Genomic DNA, 12,257 nt, shown 5'->3' with positions numbered 1-12,257 from the left:
TTTCTGTGGAGATGGGACAACCTTCCAGAAGGACAACCATCTCTGCAGCACTCCACCTTTATCGTAGAGTGGTCAGACAGAAGTCCCTGCTCAGTAGACAGAAGTCCCTGCTCAGTAAAAGGCACATGACAGCCCACTTGGAGTTTGGCAAAAGGCACCTAAAGAACTCTCAGACCATGAGAAATAACATTATCTGGTAGCACTCACGTCTGTAGCCATGAAGTGCTTTGAAAGGCTAGTCACGGCTCACATCAACAACATTATCCCAGAAACCCTAGACCAACTCCATTTTGCATACTGCCCCAACAGATCCACAGATGCAAACTCTATTGCACTCCACACTGCTCTTTAACACCTGGACAAATGGAAGACCTATGTGAGAATGCTATTCATTGACTACATCTCAGCGTTCAACGCCATTGTGCCCTCATAACTCATCACTAAGCTAAGGACCCTGGGACTAAACCTCCCTCTGCAACTGGATCCTGGACTTCCTGACGGGCCGCCCCAGGTAGTAAGGGTAGGTAATAACACATCCGTCACGCTGATCCTCAACACGGAGGCCCCTCAGGGGTGCGTGCTCAGTCCTCTCCTGTACTTCCTGTCCACTCATGACTGTCTGGCCAGGCACGGCTCCAACACCATCATTAAGTTTGTCGATGACACAACAGTGGCCTGATCACCGACAATGACGAGACAGCCTATAAGGAGGAGGTCAGAGACCTGGCCGTGGGGTGCCAGGACAACAACCTCGAGAGCATGCTGACTGGTTGCATCACTGCCTGGTATGGCAAATGCTCGGCCTCCGACCGCAAGGCACTACAGAGGGTAGTGTGTACAGCCCGGTACATCACTGGAGTTAAGCTTCCTGCCATGCAGGACCTCTATACCAGGCGGTGTCAGAGGAAGGCCCTAAAATTTGTCAAAGGCTCCAGCCACACTTGTCATAGATTGTTCTCTCTGCTACTGCACGGCAAGCGGTACTGGAGCTCTAAGTCTAGGTCAAAGATGCTTCTAAACAGCTTCTACCCCAAGCCTTAAGACTCCTGAACATCTAATCAAACGGCTGTCTGAAAACACAACCATCGCGGGATCTACGAGTGATGAATTTCCGGCCAAGGGTGGTCCATTTAAAACTCATTCTTTCCTCCGTCGCCCTTTGCCCTTCAAGTGTATACTCGTCAGACGTCATGATACGTCATCAGAAGTGTCCACTTAATTTGAGGGCTGAGGGGATAGGGTGTGTCTTTTAAGTGTTTGGATCGCAGTCAGTGTTTCTTCCGACACATTGGTGCGGCTGGCTTCCGGGTTAAGCAAGCAGTATGTCAAGAAGCAGTGCCGCTTGGCAGGGTCGTGTTTCGGAGGACGCAAGGCTCTCGACCTTCACCTCTCCCGAGTCCGTACCTTGGCTGCATTCCAAACACTTAAAAGACACACCCTATCCCCTTAGCTCTCAAAGTATCATGACGTCTGACGAGTATACACTTTCAGGGCAAGGGGCGAGGGAGGAAGGAATGATTTTTAAATGGGCCACCCTTGCCCGGAAATTCGCCACTCATTCATCCCGCGATTGTGTTTTCAGCCATCGGTAGCTTGTGGGTGCTTTATATGCGCTACAGTCAATTATGAGTGCATGTCTACTTATATTAACTATGTAATTATTCATATACGCCTCCTGTATGATAGCTTGCAAATTAATTAGGTAACAAACGTTAGCCTGCCTTAATACTTCTGCCAAGCTACTTTCCAAAAGCTAACCAAACAAAAACATCATTACTTTTATGAGACGTGTTTGTGCATTAGTAGCACAATTTCTAACTTATTTACTTTTTTTTTTACTTACACTTGTATATTGACTTCATATTGACATTGAGGTTTTAAGTTTTGAGGCACTTTTCTTAGTGGATGAACAATCGTCGCGAATTGAATTATGTGGCGTTTCAGGCCCCACATAATTGAAAAACGAGGGCTGAGGGGCTAACGTTGCAAACTTCCCTTGCTTGGCTAATCATTTGGACCGACGACAAATATTGCCACGGGATTCTCCCAAGGGCATAAGTGGACGAGGGTGTGTCTTTTATGAGCCCTTGTCCCAAGGTACTCTGTACCGGAGTTGCAGCGATGGGACAAAACTGTAACTACCAATTGGATATCACAAATTTGGGAAGAAAAAGGTATAATATACTGTATATATGTCAATGCTTCAACTTAAAAACAACTCCAAGTGTATTTTGAATTAATATACTAAATTACAATTTAAAGCGTTTCAAATTGAAGTACAGTTTTAATGAGTGTGTTTAAATTTAAAGATAGTGAACATATACTGTAGTATACTTCACTGAAAAACAATTAATTTAAAGTACACTTCTAATAAGTGTATTGAATGTTGACGATAGTATGTTTATAGTATATTAAAAGCTTTAAAAATCTAGTAATTTAAAGTACACTTTTAATAAGTGTGTTAGTGTAATGATATTATATTTATAGTATACTTAAGATAAGAAAAATACATCTCGTATTTGAAGTATATTATTACAAAATGTTGTATATTTAAGTATACTTGTGATATATAAAAATATTACACATTTTTCGCTTGGGATGTTATTCAGAGAATATTAAAATCTTGGATTTAATTCAGTGCTCTTGGATTTAATTCAAGATGCTGGAGTGTGTCAATCCAAATGATTTCCTGGGTAAAAATATAGCATTTTACGGTCTGAAAAATGTCCATCTGAGACGTTATCAATATGCTGTTTTTATTTCAATTGTCAACAGATCATAACTTGTAGAAGACTATATGTTCCTTCAATAGCATAGCCTATCCAGTTATTGAAACAGATAACAGTATAATTCATTGTTTTCATTGTAGCAGCTCTTATTCTCTTTAGCTATTCAAAAATGATCTTTACAGTTTACGTTCTAATATTTTAGTCAAAGTTAATCATGCCTGAGTTTATGTGCAGGAGGGTATGCATTGCTGAAGTTTTTATAGCCTACACATGACACATGAACATAAACAGTTAAATTGAACCTTTTTTTATTCAAATGCTAGACAATAAATATATTGCAGAATACCTTACCTCTATATCAGTGTGCCAGTTCCACCTTGTGTTGCCTTCTCAGGGTTCTTATTAGAAGTCATGTGTCTTTTTTCTGATTAAGGATCAGTTCACATAAATCAATGTTGTAAGGGACAGGAGAAGGGACGGTGTACACTAACTGTTCAAAAGCACATTTTTTTTGTCAATTAAAATAACATTCAGGATGCTGGCCTTCTAGGCAGAGTTCCTCTTTCCAGTGTCTGTGTTCTTTTGCCCATCTTAATATTTTATTTTTATTGGCCAGTCTGAGAGATGGCTTTCTCTTTGCAACTCTGCCTAGAAGGCCAGCATCCCGGAGTCGCCTCTTCACTGTTGACGTTGAGACTGGTGTTTTGCGAGTACTATTTAATGAAGCTGCCAGTTGAGGATTTGTGAGGCGTCTGTTTCTCAAACTAGACACACTAATGTACTTGTCCTCTTGCTCAGTTGTGCACCGGAGCCTCCCACTCCTCTTTCTATTCTGGTTAAAGCCAGTTTGCGCTGTTCTGTGAAGGGAGTAGTACACAGCATTGTACGAGATCTTCAGTTTCTTGGCAATTTCTCGCATGGAATAGCCTTCATTTCTCAGAACAAGTATAGACTAACGAGTTTCATAGTCTAATAGACTGACGAGTTTCATAGTCTAAAGAAGGCTTGTTTTATTGCTTCTTTAATCAGGACGGACCCTTATGTAGATATTCCATTAAAAATCTGCCATTTCCAGCTACAATAGTCATTTACAACATTAACAGTATCTGCACTGTATTTCTGATCAATTCTATGTTATTTTAATGGACAAAAACATGTGCTTTTCTTTCAAAAACAAGGACATTTCTAAGTGACCCCAAACTTTTGAACGGCAGTGTATATCAAGCCTGCAGACGGTCATGTTATTCTGATACAGAATTTACAGAATTTACTGTTGTACAACAGAGGCATCTGGTGGTGACGCTGACTATCTGATAGTGAGTTGTAAAACCATTAACACAGAGTCCATGAATTAATCTTCATGATCATTTAATGTGATTAAGGAAAATAATAAGGGTTATATATTTCTGTCATGTGCAAACATTTAATGTTGATAGAGCAAATGGTGAGCAGCATAAATCAACTTAAAGTTAAATGTGTTGAGGTATTACAGTTCTGTATAACCATATTACTGTGTGGTTAATTAGCTAAATGATCAACGTGTTCACTGTTACTGTAACTGATGGAAATATTGCTTCTCAAAATGGAGAGGATATTCTTATTCAACTTCCATGCAAATCAAAAATGGATTTTCTTTGGTGAAATGGGTGTGAAGACATTGAAACCAATGAAAGGGAACAAAATCAATTGCAACGCTTCAAACTAACATTAGTTACTGTAGGTTATACACCTTATGTTACCCCCAGAATAAGAATCATGTTTTATCTGTACCTTAGACCTACAGTGATAATTAAAATATTATTAGTGATAGTTAGTATTTTTCAAATCAACTGACTTTACCAGAAGTACAGTAGATAGATCAACCAGGTTTGATGTTTTTTTTCTTCTTCTCATAGACAAGGAAACAACAGAGGAATCATTCAAAGTTATCTTTCAGTGGACCATTTTGGAGAGGTCTGGTGGTTTCACTTCTTTGCTATTGGGATGATTTTGGAGGTGCACAGGCAGAGGGCGGGACACCAGGCGTACACCAAAGGATTACTGCACCCGGCCTGTTTTTTCATGGCGGCACAATTGACATACTTGTTTATGTAAGGACAGGGATTGGCTGAAATGACACAAAAGAAGAAACCTTGGCAGTCAATTCATTGTATATTGACAGTTTACATTTGGGGATTATTGTACATTGAACCTTGTGAACATGTTTTTGAAACACTAACATTGCTGAGTCATATTGGTAAGATTTTAGACCACATGCATTTCATCATGTCTGATACTTACTGCAAAGCTTATTTTCGCAGGAGTTGGGGCAGTCGGCACATGTAGCTCCTTCCTTGTAAGGAGCCACTCCTCTGTAGTTTCCCCTGTTAAACAAAGTATTGAAATGATCGCTGGATGATGCCTACCTTCCACTACCAGTTACAGTAAATAGGGTGAAATTGTACACGGGTGTTAGGTGCATTTCTGGGTGTGATTAGTGCAACATACGCTCTGTAATACTGGCATCCATAGAAGTAGACTGAGCCAGGACACAGGGCCACACCACAGCCAACCTTGTATGAACTGTTCCAAACCACCTACAGGTGTATGGAAGGAAACACAGTTTAGTGTTATCCGAGTTTCATTGGCGAATAACCATAATGACACTTGTCGGTAACTACACACCACTCTGACTACCATACAGCACAGCGAATCAAATCAATTGTTACTTGTCGCATCCACATATGTAGCAGATGTTATTTCGGGTGTAGCACAATGGTTCATAACAATATACACTGAGTAGACAAAATGTTAAGAACGAAGAACACCGGCTCTTTCCAATGACATAGACTGACCGGGAGTGAATCCAGGTGAAAGCTATGATCTCTTATTTATGTCACTTGTTAAATCCACTTCAAACACTGTAGATGAAGGAGAGGAGACCGGTTAAAGAAGGATTTTTAAGCCTTGAGAGAAATGAGACCCTCATTGTGTATGTGTGCCATTCAGGGGGTGAATGGACTAGACAAAAGATTTAAGTGCCTTTGAATGGGTTTATGGTAGTAGGTGCCAGGTGCACCAGTTTGTGGGGAGACAACTCAATATTAGGAAGGTGTTCCTAATGTTTGGTATGCTCAGTTTATGTACAATACAATGACTGAAATTGCTACCAAAAGAAATGTCAATAAGTTAGTAATCTATTTTTTAAGTATATATTCCTTTGGTGTCAATAGGTATATGTGATAAATATCCCGGAAAATAGACATGACAGAATAGGAACTCTAGTGTTGGTGTGTGTTTCCTATCTGACCCTAATTAGTGGTGGACATGTAAAATATATATTTTTAAAAATAGTCCATTGTGGGTCCTTTTGTACCTAAAGGTCCAGTGTTGACTGTTCAGAAGGTATGTTCGAATCTGTTCAGAAGGTATGTTCGAATCTGTTCAGAAGGTATGTTCGAATCTGTTCAGAAGGCATGTTCAAATCTGTTCAGAAGGTATGTTCGAATCTGTTCAGAAGGTATGTTCGAATCTGTTCAGAAGGTATGTTCGAATCTGTTCAGAAGGTATGTTCGAATCTGTTCACAAGGTATGTTCGAATCTGTTCAGAAGGTATGTTCGAATCTGTTCAGAAGGTCTGTTCGAATCTGTTCAGAAGGTATGTTCGAATCTGTTCAGAAGGTATGTTCGAATCTGTTCAGAAGGTATGTTCGAATCTGTTCAGAAGGTATGTTTATTTTTATATTGGTGTTTGTTTATTCAAATGTGACAGCATGTGTATTACTTTGAAAGTTAGGCCACTGCAGTTGTCTTTGATGTGTTTGGAGAGACGTTCATGGGGGTCCAAGCAGTATATTGAAACTGCCCTCCTTTAGTGACTGTTTAAGTTAATACATTTTGTATTTCTAAAATAGTTACTGTTTGTGTAGATATAGTGACTAACTGCTCTTTTCTTTCATGCAGAAGTTGTTTGTCACTGTTTTCGGTTGTGAACATGGTCAGTTGTCACTGGAAACACTTTAGATATTTTTTAAATGATACAGCCACCCAGTGAAAGGAACTGAGGTGTGTTTTTGCATTGTTTTACTGTACATTTTTTAAACAAGCAAACTTTTAGCTGATTCATTAAACTTCTTGTTCTTTTTTTTTATATCTACCTCAGACTGTTTCTCAATAAATGGGCCTATAAAACCTGTAATTTGGTCAGATGTTACACAGTGCATTCGGAAAGTATTCAGACCCCTTGACTTTTCACACATTTTGTTATGTTACAGCCTTATTCTAAAATGTATAAAATTAATTTTTCCCTCATCAATCTACACACAATACCCCATAATGGCAAATTATTAGCAACTTTATAAAATAAGAAACTGATGTGACCTTTACATAGTTATTCAAACCCTTTACTCAGTACTTTGTTGAAGCACCTTTGGAAGCGATTACAGCCTCAAGTCTTCTTGGGAAGACGCTACAAGCTTGGCACACCTGTATTTGGGGAGTTTCTCCCAATCTTCTCTGCAGATCCTCTCAAGCTCTTTCAGGTTGGAAGGGGAGCGTTGCTGCACAGCTATTTTCAGGTCTCTTCAGAGATGTTCGATCAGGTTCAAGTGCGGGCTCTGGCTGGGCCACTCAAGGACATTCAGAGATTTGTCCCGAAGCCACTCCTGCGTTGTCTTGGCTGTGTGGTTTTCATTAAGGATCCCCCTGTACTTAGCGCTGTTCATCTTTGACCCAATCCTGACTAGTCTCCTAGTCCCTGCCACTGAAGAACACCACCATCATGCTTCACTGTAGGGATGGTGCCAGATTTCCTTCAGATGTGCCGCTTAGCATTCAGGCCAAAGAGCTCAATCTTGGTTTCATCAGACCAGAGAATCTTGTTTCTCATGACCTGAGAGTCTTTGGGTGCCTTTTGGCAAACTCATAGCGGGCTGTCATGTGCCTTTTATTGAGGAGTGGCTTTTGTCTGGCCACTCTACCATAAAGGCCTAATTGGTGGAGTGCTGCAGAGATGGGAGAAACTTCCAGAAGGACAACCATCTCCACAGAGGAACTCTGGAGCTCTGTCAGATTGAACATCGGGTTCTTGGTCACCTCTCTGACCAAGACCCTTCTCTGGGCGGCCAGCTCTAGGAAGGGTCTTGGGGATTTCAAACTTCTTCCATTTAAGAATGATGGAGGACACTGTGTTCTTGGGGACCTTCAATGCTGCAGACATGTTTTGTTTTCCTTCCCCAGATCTGTGCCTCGACACAATCCTGTCTCTGAGTTTTACAGACAATTCCTTCGATCTCATGGCTTGGGTTTTGCTATGACATTCACTGTCAACTGTGGGACCTTTATATAGACAGGTGTTTGCCTTTTTCAAATCATGTCCAATCAATTGAATTTACCACAGGTGGACTCCAATCAAGTTGTAGACACATCTCAAGGATGATCAATGGAAACAGGATGCATCTCAATTTTCGAGTCTCATAGCAAAGGGTCTGAATACTTCTGTAAATACGTTTTTTGTTGTTGTTTTTAATCACTTAGTCATTATGAGGTATTGTGTGTAGATTGGTGAGGAAATTGTTTTATTTCATCCATTTTAGAAGGCTGTAACATAATGTGGAAAAAGTCAACGAGTCTGAATACTATCTGAAGGCACTTCATGTCATAGTGTATCTGCACATAAGATGAATGTTACCTGTGTGTAGTGGCCGATGGATTTACCATTGATAGATCCATTGGGATAGGAGTAGTCTATGACCTCACTGTGCCAGGCTGTAACGATTTGAGTCCAATTCTTAGAAGCGGAGGACATGAACAGGTTCTCACCCATTTCGTAGTCTGTTCAGAAGTGAAGCATGCATGGAAAAGTTTACTAAATAGGTGTGTAACAGTGAAATCAAACTGGAACAGTTGACTAAAATGTCTTTGAATGCAGGATTTAAGATGTCAACAAATGTAAGCTACCATAGAGAGTCACTGGTGATAAGAACTCATGACATTCAAAATATATTTGAGCTTAAGATCGCGCTCACATTGATACCATTGCAGCCAAAGTCTTGAGTTGCATGAATCAATAAAATATATTTGTTTTAGTTTGCTCTACAGCAGGGGACGAACAGGAGATGTCAAGGAGAGACAAAGGGGAAAACGTACCGCCAAGCATGCGACTGCTGGGTGGGCCATGAGCCATGGAGCAGGTGTCAACCCAAGCCTGAGCACTGGCCGCTGCCTCCTCGCTCCAGTTCTGCAGATCAAATACTAACAGTTCTAGAATAAAGCCATCCACAAGACTGACATCCACATACTAGTGTCCAAGGAGTATTTTGTGGCCACTGTATTTTCTCTACCTGTACATAGACTAACCATATAGGGCTGCTCTATGAATTACATATCAGGGATTCTATTCTTTATGATGGATTTTGGGGGATACTATGTTGGAGACATTGATTCTGAGGTTTGTTACTGATGGAAAGTACATTAATTATGAAAGTTTACCATCTTGAGCATGTCTCTAGCAGTTGGCGTAACCGCTCTCCGGAAGGCGTTGTGCTGGTTAAGGATCTCAGCCTGAACTGCTGTGCTGTCTGGGCAAATTTCTACACACACACACACACACACACACACACACACACACACACACACACACACACACACACACACACACATTATATTGTGGGATTATATGCACATTACTTAATCCACATGTAAATACTTCACTAAACCATAATACAAAGCAACTATTTACTCCTAATGTCTTTGCCAACGTCTGGACAATGAGTCCCAAATTAATCCACTTTCTTTTGTAAAGACAACACATGATGAATTAAACATGGTGTGTGATGACTAAATCCAGTTGAATTCATTTCTAATCATGTTGGTAGAGGATAGTGAAAGTCCACACATCGATTGCAAAGTCTTCACATCAAATTGAAAGGGATTACATTTTTTCCTACAGTACAGATCTACATAATCTACTCCACCTTTTTGAAGTTATAGAAAATGTAAACCCACAATGACAAAAAACAAAGATGTTTTTGTGTGTGTCTTCACACCCCAGAGTTAATACTTGGTGGAGCAGCCATTACAGATGTAAATCATTCATATTCATATTCTACCCACTTTACACTACCAACTCTTAGGGCAGCATATGCCAATTTTTTTTTGTCAAAATTGCTCAAGCGCAGTAAATTTGGTTGGGAATCATTGATGGAAAGCATATTTATACCTCTTTTCAAGCAAATTTATGTCAGGACTGAGTCCAGACAACTCGGCCACACAACACCTTGGAAATCCAATCAGGTGTGTCTTTGACATAACATTATGTATAATTGTCTCACTGAAAAATACAACTCTGTCCCAGGATTTTCAGAAGACTGAGGAGGTGTTATTTTTGTCAATGTTGACCTGGGCTTTGTGGCTTTCATATTTATTTTGAAACTGACACGCTCCCCAGTCCCTGCCGATGAGAAGCAATACCTATAACATGACACTGCCACCCTAATACTAACCCTGAGGTAGTTTTTTTTCTCTGGAAAATTCTACCTATTTAATGCCAAAGACACATCCGAATTGCTTTCCAAGAGGTGTTTACTTTTTCCTGAATGGTCCAGTCTCAGTCCTGAATGAAATCTCCTTAAAAAAAAGGTTTGAATATTGCTGTCCATCAATGATTCCCAGCCAAAGTTAATGACAAAACAATGAATACATGTTGCCCTAAGAGTTGTGCGAAGTTGGTAGAATCTTATTCGAAATGATTCAATGCTGTAATGGCTGCCAAAGGTGTTTCAACCAAGTACGAACTCTGGGGTGTGAAGACATATGCAATCAAGACATTTTCATTTCATTTTGAATTGATTTGGAAAATGTTCTATAATTGTCTTTTACCTTTAAAATCTGGAGTAGGTTGTGTAATCCCTTTTTAAATGTTCAGGCAGCAAAATGTGGAGACTGTGCAACGAGTGTGTACACTTTCACTGGGCACTGTGTTAGAATGTTCGAAAGGAATTGTACTTACTTGACTGTGGACACAGCAGTAGGAGATGGCTCAAGGGAAAGAATGAAAAGCTTTCAGAGTAAGACCTTTCATAAATACTTTGACGTGTAATTGGTTTCATGTCTAATGTACTGTTTCAGATGACATGTTATTTTCAGTAATTAGTAGGAGTACTTACCACATTGCACACAGTGTACACTTCATGCAGTGTCAGGATGCAAACCAATAACGCAAACATTGTGCCTGAAATCCAGGAGAGAGACACTGCACCTATCTAGAATAAGAATCCACATGATCAGAATGGAGTACATTGCCTTAGTTTGCCTGTTGCCAGAATCTTTGTACAACTGTATGCTAGTATCTATTGCATTTTTGTTACTGTATTTTAACATCAACTTTTGTCTTTTCCCACTAACATATTCACATTGATAGCCATAAGCAAAAATGTTACTAACAATAAAAATAGGCAATCCTTTGAGAATCAAGAGATTAGCCTTTGCACATCACGGAGATTGATGACCTCATATTTGAACTTGCATGTTCTCGAATAGTAAATCTGTAAAGATCTGTACTTCTTGCAGAGCGAAGAGGCTTTACCTGCTCATGGGTCTTCAAGGAGGTTGAGTGGTGCTTGGTGCTGTTCTTTTTCCTTTTATAGGGCCAACGCAGGGCTATATTCGTGACTGTGGTAGGCTCACCTTTTCTTTCACTACTAATGATGCAGAGGCTGTCAATATTACACAATAAATGCAGAACAACAATACATCCAGAAACCAGTATTGAGAAGCTGACAGAAGTAAATATGAATTTGTAAGCGCATGGGGTGTAGTTTCTCCACTGCAAACCTCCACAAAGAATGGAGAAGCGCTCTGTAAATACTAGTGTAAATAAAAGAACAATTATGGATGGCGTTGACTGCATATGAGTGGATGCATTTCTTTGTTTGGAATGGAACGGCAACTCTGAAAGTAGGGACCTCACAATGGCAAATAGTCTTCCTTGAGTTTGTTCTAGCTCGGCAGGATTGTCAGTCAGATTAATTAGCCTTTAAAGACTTTGCCTTTGGTGCCTGTCCAGCCAATGTGTCTGGGCCACAATAATGACTGTTTAGTGTGTATGACCAAATCCTGTTGTATAAATTCAGTCAATATAGAAGGATTTATCCTTTGCATAATAACCATCTGCTCGGAGGTCAGTAGGCATTTCTTTAAAAATGGAATGCATGACTTGTTGGCAACTGACATAAATAACAAAGTTGGATATCATTTTGTACACCTTATCATGATGCAAGGTGACTTTGGGTGTTCAGAAAGGCCCCTAACAAATAAAGGGTATACATAGTCAGTTGTACAACTGAATGCCTTCAGCATTTAACTCAACCCCTCTGAATCAGAGAGGTGTGGGGGGCTGCCTTATTAATCAACATCCACGGCACCCGGGGAACAGCGTGTTAACTAACTTGCTCAGGGGCAGAACAACAGATTTTTAGCTTTTGGTTACTGGCCCAATGCTCTAACCACTAGGATACCTGCCACCCTCAATAATATTATTTTATTATTCTT

At 40.1% G+C, this 12,257-nt stretch overlaps 1 protein-coding gene across 1 annotated transcript; it reads right to left on the bottom strand.

Annotated features, from left to right (window-relative positions):
- Positions 1–3,889: 3,889 nt before the first annotated feature.
- Positions 3,890–11,445, bottom strand: LOC110515419 (cysteine-rich venom protein). Its single transcript, XM_036973158.1, has 8 exons — positions 11,293–11,445; positions 10,870–10,969; positions 9,198–9,298; positions 8,856–8,946; positions 8,398–8,540; positions 5,217–5,305; positions 5,010–5,092; positions 3,890–4,836 (listed from the first exon to the last, which is right to left on the bottom strand). The coding sequence occupies exons 2-8, from the start codon at positions 10,931–10,933 to the stop codon at positions 4,694–4,696; spliced, it is 714 nt and encodes a 237-aa protein (XP_036829053.1). The 5' UTR covers positions 10,934–10,969; positions 11,293–11,445; the 3' UTR covers positions 3,890–4,693.
- Positions 11,446–12,257: the final 812 nt, after the last annotated feature.

Source organism: Oncorhynchus mykiss, chromosome 3 (genome assembly GCF_013265735.2).
Source record: "Oncorhynchus mykiss isolate Arlee chromosome 3, USDA_OmykA_1.1, whole genome shotgun sequence".
NCBI lineage: Eukaryota > Metazoa > Chordata > Actinopteri > Salmoniformes > Salmonidae > Oncorhynchus > Oncorhynchus mykiss.
This window is presented reverse-complemented; position numbering and strand designations above follow the sequence as displayed.

Bases quoted from the DNA above. Each gene is read 5' to 3' on its own strand.
- LOC110515419 (XM_036973158.1), bottom strand. From the start codon at position 10,933: ATGTTTGCGTTATTGGTTTGCATCCTGACACTGCATGAAGTGTACACT. The intron at 5,093-5,216 runs GTATGTTGCACT...TTTGTTTAACAG, and splicing joins GGATGCCAGTATTACAGAGC to GGGAAACTACAGAGGAGTGG. The intron at 4,837-5,009 runs GTAAGTATCAGA...GTGTCATTTCAG, and splicing joins CTGCGAAAATAAGCTTTGCA to CCAATCCCTGTCCTTACATA.